The sequence below is a fragment of the Leuciscus leuciscus genome, assembly GCF_965113295.1.
Source record: "Leuciscus leuciscus genome assembly, chromosome: 24".
Lineage (NCBI taxonomy): Eukaryota > Metazoa > Chordata > Actinopteri > Cypriniformes > Leuciscidae > Leuciscus > Leuciscus leuciscus.
Window position 1 is genome coordinate 293,047 of NC_138723.1, and position 6,273 is coordinate 299,319.

At 39.5% G+C, this 6,273-nt stretch overlaps 1 protein-coding gene across 2 annotated transcripts; it reads left to right on the plus strand.

Moving 5' to 3' along the window:
* Positions 1 to 2,836: 2,836 nt before the first annotated feature.
* LOC309489725 (uncharacterized protein) lies at positions 2,837 to 5,925 on the plus strand. 2 transcript variants are annotated; one of them, XM_082158584.1, is made up of 9 exons: positions 2,837 to 2,941; positions 3,273 to 3,617; positions 3,761 to 3,962; positions 4,059 to 4,166; positions 4,269 to 4,402; positions 4,502 to 4,675; positions 4,797 to 5,008; positions 5,129 to 5,347; positions 5,464 to 5,925. In XM_082158584.1, the coding sequence occupies exons 1-9, from the start codon at positions 2,919 to 2,921 to the stop codon at positions 5,871 to 5,873; spliced, it is 1,827 nt and encodes a 608-aa protein (XP_082014710.1). In that variant the 5' UTR covers positions 2,837 to 2,918; the 3' UTR covers positions 5,874 to 5,925. The 2 variants fall into 2 exon arrangements, with proteins under 2 accessions (XP_082014710.1, XP_082014711.1); XM_082158585.1 differs by having other exon boundaries at positions 4,800 to 5,008.
* Positions 5,926 to 6,273: the final 348 nt, after the last annotated feature.

The following is a 6,273-nucleotide window of genomic DNA, read 5'->3' on the forward strand; positions in this document are numbered from 1 at the left end:
CTTTGATTAATCTTGTTAATAAAATAGTATAAAGTCAAATTAAACACTGAAAATAATTAATTAGCCTAAATTTGCCGGTGTTTGTGTCCTCAACGACAATCAGTTGTATGTAACTTGTAAGGTAGCAAAGTTTCTCTTCAAGCATCATCAATATGATGGGCAAAGAGCATGTGATTTTTAATTAAGTATAAATAGAAGCTATAAGCATATCTACTGGGGGCTTTTCCTGTCTTCTGTGGGGAAGTGGTCGGTGTGCACTGTCTTTTGGTTGGGGCCCCTTGGCTCGTGGGGACCTGGGATCTAATCCGGCTGTGACCACGATATGAGATCACCCTGAAGATTTTTCCATTTTAAAACTATTTTGATAGTGACAATAAAATAGTGATATTGACAATAAGGCGCCCTTTCAGATAAGTTGCATGTGGAAAAGTTGATAAAATACAAATTATTGGACTGGGACATATATGCTACATATACAGCACTGTCTTTTTGGTTGGGGCCCCTTTGCTCGTGAGGACATGGGATCTAATCCAGCTCAGACCACCTTATGGGATCACCCTGATGTTATGGTCCATCTGAAAACTATTTTGACCTGGTCAGATAGGCTGCACATATTATTCAACATAGATGAGACAGTGTATTTAAAGGCTTTTATTAAATTTAAAACAGAAACATTTAGTGCAAAGCTTGAGTAAATAATCTTAAAATGTATACACTCGTGATATTACACACACACACACACACACACACACACACACACACACACACACACACACACACACACACACACACACACACACACACACACACACACACACACACACACATAGAGATGTAGATAAATAGGTTCCATTAAAAATTTAAAATTTGCAATAAACATATTAAAAATGTTTTAAAAATGTAAATAGTAAATAAACATAATAAAAAAGTATATATATATATATATATATATATATATATAAAGTGCAATAAAATAAAACAAATTAAAAAGTGTTAGACATCAAGACAGGAGGTCCAAGTCTCCCATTCCTGAGCAGGATCTGTAAAAACAAATCATATACTTTTATCGGTCCATTTAGATAATAATACAATAGAGCCTATTTACAAATGTGTTGACCAAATAAAACTTACCCTGCAATCTAGTCCATATCCAAGAGGTCATGCAGGTTGAGGGTGACAAACTCAGGATATGTCTCTGTAAAAACAAAACTTTCAGTTTTAACAGCCCATTTAGACAATACAATAGAGCCTGATTACGAATGTTCTGACCAATTAACACTTACCCGGCATCTTTACAGGCTCATCCTGTGAGGCGTCTGCCCTGTAATCACCTTTATTATCTGGCAGACCTACTAATGCAACAAAAAAAAAAAGTTAAATTCTGTACAAAAATATTCATGTTCAAATAAGACTGCAGGTTTGTTTACTTACCGGAAAAAGAATTATCTACTTGGTGATCCTGGGGAGCTGGCACTTGGTCTTCCAGGTTCAAGCTCTCAATAACATCCAAAGTGCTGGCCATTGGAATCTCGGGATTTGTTTCCCTCAGCCGAGCAAGCTCATCCATTGACACCTTCCATTTTAGGGTTTTGATTAAGTTTCTAACCACAGGATCCTAAAAAAAAAAATACAGTTTTAGTGTAAAACAACAACAAACACATTGTAAGGACATTGTAGTATTAGTGCAATAAAGTTGTAACAACACATTAACAATGTGATACAATCAATGATTACGTTACACAACTATTAGAATATCTTTCTTAAACCAACAACAAGCTTTTGAGTTAGGCTAGGGGGATTACTGAGATTACTTACTGTTAGAACAGAGTGTTGTCTGATCAAGTGCCTCTCAACTAAAGTGAACTTGATGGAACACACTGGGCAGCTCAGATCCCGCAATTTCACCCGTCCTCTGGCCAACCTGAGAAGTGTCTGACGCTCCTCCAGGTTCAGAACCTTATGTGCAGACCTCAAATGATGCCTCAAATGAGACACATTTGAGGTGCACAGGAGGCATTCCAACAACACCATCTATGAATGGGTAAATTCAGTTATTACATTTACAAAGTCTTAAAGGATCATGCCCAACTGTGAAATAAAGATGAAATATTCATTTTATAAAGATGAAATAACTTACATTTAAAAAGGTAACAAACAAAATGTAGAGATGCCTGGAGCTGTTGCTTCTGTGAGATATCTCCTGCAATGACCTTACCTGTGCCTTCTAATGGCCTATTAACCTCAGTCATTAGCATATGTATAGGTGATCGAGGCTGGAGGTTCATCCAACTTGGCACATGCAATCTTAATACCCCATGTTTTGCAAAAAGGTAGAAAAATGGAACACTGCATTTATAAGTTCACAAAGAGCATACTAATTTGTACAAATAATCCATATTTGCCCATGTGTAATCTATTTAACAAGGGGCAAATAATATGTGCAGCCTATCTGTCCAGGTCAAAATAGTTTTCAGATGGACCATAACATCAGTGTGATCCCATAAGGTGGTCTGAGTTGGGTTAGACCCCATGTCCCCACAAGCAAAGGGCCCCCAACCACAATACAGTCCACACTGAAGACTGTAACCTCAAAAAATGGTTTTCACTTAATGGATTCTTAATCTTACCTATCTAAACATCATCAGTGTACATAATTAACTCCACAGGGACATGTTTGTGTCTTCTTAAACTCGACTAATCTAACCCAGTGGACCTTGATGGCCCATTAACACCTAGCCGAGGTAGCTGGTTCTAAAACATGTTTGGCTAGTTTACTTGGGGGGGTTGTGGGGATGCCGCGATCTGATTGGCTGAGTTGAGTTGGAAAGAAGGCCAGGTAAATTGCTGAGAACTTTCCTCAGGACTCTTTCAACAGTTTATCTCACGGACAACATTGGAAGAAAACACTGAACATTGAAATGGCTGAACAAGCTCAGAAACGGTAAGGATTGTGTTTTCTTTGTTGCTTTGTGTTAATTTGTGTTTCCTTAAGAAGATGTTTCCTTCATTTAGAGAAGTATTTTATCCAAAAATAATCATTTTTAAGGTCAGAGGTAATGGTGGTTGCATTAGAATGGGTGTTTTTGTCTCATTTTGATTGTGATAGATAAGAACAAACACATGTTGAAAAAAGTTTCAAAGCAAAGTTAGCTTTTTTAAGTTAGCTGCATAGTTAGTTTATTTTAAATTATTGTTTTGTTTAATCGTGTATCATTCTTTCAAATCATTGGTTTTTTATAATGTATTTTATATCGTTTCATTTTCCATTAAAGGTCTGCCGATCGCCATGTGGTGTATTGTCTGCTTTGCCACAAGCCCCAAGACACCCTTTCTGTTCATCTGTCACGGGTGTGCATGAAAAACAGCACTCCAAAACAAAGAGAAGCAGAGCTAGAGAAAGCTAAAGTTTCACACAGAGAGTGGGTCCGCCACAACAGATGCTGGGACTACAACCAGCTTTGTGAGATCCTTCCTGACCCACGCTCTCGCATGGCCATGTTGAAGGAGCTTCTTCGGCGTGGATTCTTTGTCAAAAACCAGCCCCAGGATATCGAAGAAGCTGAAGACGCTGGCTCTTCCTCTGCTGCTGCTGCTGCTGCTGCTCCTCCTCCACCAGAGTAAGTGCAGTTAACTGTGTACTTATTACATGCTTATTACATGACAATAAAATAAATACTTTATATTATTCTACATTGAAGACTATTTCACAGCTTTGGTTTTATTCTTCAATAGTCTTATTTGTTATGTTTAATCCAAACAGACGGTTCGTTCAGCCAGCTCCTGGCATTGAAGATTGCCAGAGGATCTTAAGGGCTTCTAAGTCTGACGTCCTCAGGATCCGCGGGGACCTGGAAATGAACAAAGAGGGCCCAAGGACGGACAAGACCTTATACCGTTACTTCTGTGAAGCGCTGTTGGTATTTAAACACATGCAGTGCCCACAAGCTGTGGAAGCCTTGACGGTAAGTTCATCTATTTTAACGAGTTTATACTTGTGATATACTGTAATATTTGCACATGTATGCATTATAAAGTAAAACATTTTCAATGTTTTTCAGGACGAAGAGTGGGTCAACCGCACTGAGCAGGGAGAAAGGGTTGTGATCGGCGTGCAGGGGGAAAGAGCCTCAAGCATGCGGATCGCTCTAACAAAAGAGGAGGAAGCTGTAAGTTTTAATATGATGCAAACAGTAGATTTCTGACCACCAGTGTTTTACATTTAATAACTCGTTGTTGTTGTTGTTTTTTTTGTTGTTGTTTTTTTAAAGTTCTTGGAGCTGTACTTTGTTAGGATCAGGCCTGAGAACCTACAGCCTCAGACGGACTGCAATAATTTTTTTGTCTCCTCGGACGGAAAGGCAGTTCAGTCTGTCTCACGGGACATGAACCGGCTCCATGAACTGTAAGTGTCTACACAGATTCATGTGCATGTGTGTGAATGGATCCACATTTTATCAGTCACACCACAATTGACATTTCTTTTTTCATTTTATTTCTGTAGGTATAAGATGGCCCCTTATACCAGCCAGTGCGTGAGGAGGGCTGTTGAAGCAGCGGCCAAGATCCTCCCGTCTCAACAAAAGGGGGCACTGCTCCACTACCTGGGCCTCAGCGCTGGTGTTTTCCAGCTCCAGGATGTCATAGACGCAGCTCTGCTGCTGGAATCATTGTCCAGGTATGTCTCTTAATACAACAAAGACATAACTAATCACAAACTATTTGCACAGTAGATTAGCAAGTTTTCATCCATATTTTATTTTTGCACATTATAAACCTTGTATTCCTCACTTACACAGCAGGTCTGCGTATGAGACATCCTTGGAAACAGGTGGCGCAGCTGGAGGGCCGCGGAGAGACTTTATGGCATTTGTCAATACATTTCCCGTTTCACTGGAGAGTCTGCCGCCATCAAAAAAACAAAGGATGGAGGCCGGTTTCCCAGAAAACAGGGTCTTTTATGACAAGTGGAGGGCCTCCCAGTACGCCCAGCGGGAGAAACATCTGCTGTGTAAGTCTGCTAAACAATCAATACAGCATTGACATGCATTGCCTCACAACACAAACTAGGCCATTTAATTACAGTGACAAGTGTTTCACATGAGTAAAGTTGTTTCATTCTGTATTCCAGCATACTACAAACTCCGAAAGCCGTCCGCAGCAAAGGTGGCGAGATTAATTGCCCAGGAGGGGTGGACGGTGAACTGCCCAAGGCCTGAACACATAGTACAGCTTTGGAGACCAGCCCCAAAGAAAATGGTGGAAGCTGACAGCTTCGTCATTCGCTGTGTGTCCGAGCAGACCTGGACGGGGCTGGCCATAAAGGATTTTGGTCCACCGGAAGGTCTAGGTAAGAAAACATTTAACTTTTCAGGGCAGAAGAAACAATAATATAAAATGTACAAAATAATGTTGTTGTTTTTTTTTTTCCATTAACTAAAAAATGTAATGTTCTCTTTATTATAGGAGTGGTCGCAACCCGACCCTTTTTCAAAGAGGACATCGTCTGTGACTACCATGGAAAGGTAGTCACAGCTGCTGAGGGGAGGGCCAAAGTACACAGCCAGTTCGACGAACCGGGATATGTGTTTTTCTTTAAAGCTGGGGAAAGAGAACTTTGCATTGACTCCCAGACATCCCCCTGTGAGTGCCACCCTAACATGAACACTTTTGGAAGAAGGATAAACCATTCCCGCAAGATGCCAAACCTCAAGCCCATTCACTGTACAATGACAATAAATGACCAGGACCAGGAGGTCATTTTATTTAAGGCAACGAGGGACATCACTGTAGGCACACAGCTCAAATACGACTACGGTGTCAGGAGACGTTCGTTCCAGGGAGAGGGCCTGACCTTGGATTGGCTTGATGAATAGGCCATTTAAAATGGGGGTTTGGTGGTTTGCACATTTTTTTAACCATCTTATTTTTTACCACCCATATTTTTTTATTTTTTATTATTATTATTATATATATATTTTTTATAATTATTTTTTTTTTATAATTTACTTGTTTAAGTTTTTTCACATTTATTTTTATTGTAAATAGTTTTGTAAATTTCTATTTTCTTCTAAATAAAGTTTGTTGTCATGAAAAAAAGTTGTCCAGTTTAATCATTACTACATTTACAGGTGGGATGCTGTTTATGACTTGCCTGCAGGCAGACTGTGTACAAGATATTAATAGGTCATATTTCATAATTACAGTGCTTTTATTGGGTAAGACCTACTGCAAACCACACAGTAAATGCAATATAAACACACTGATGTACTTAAA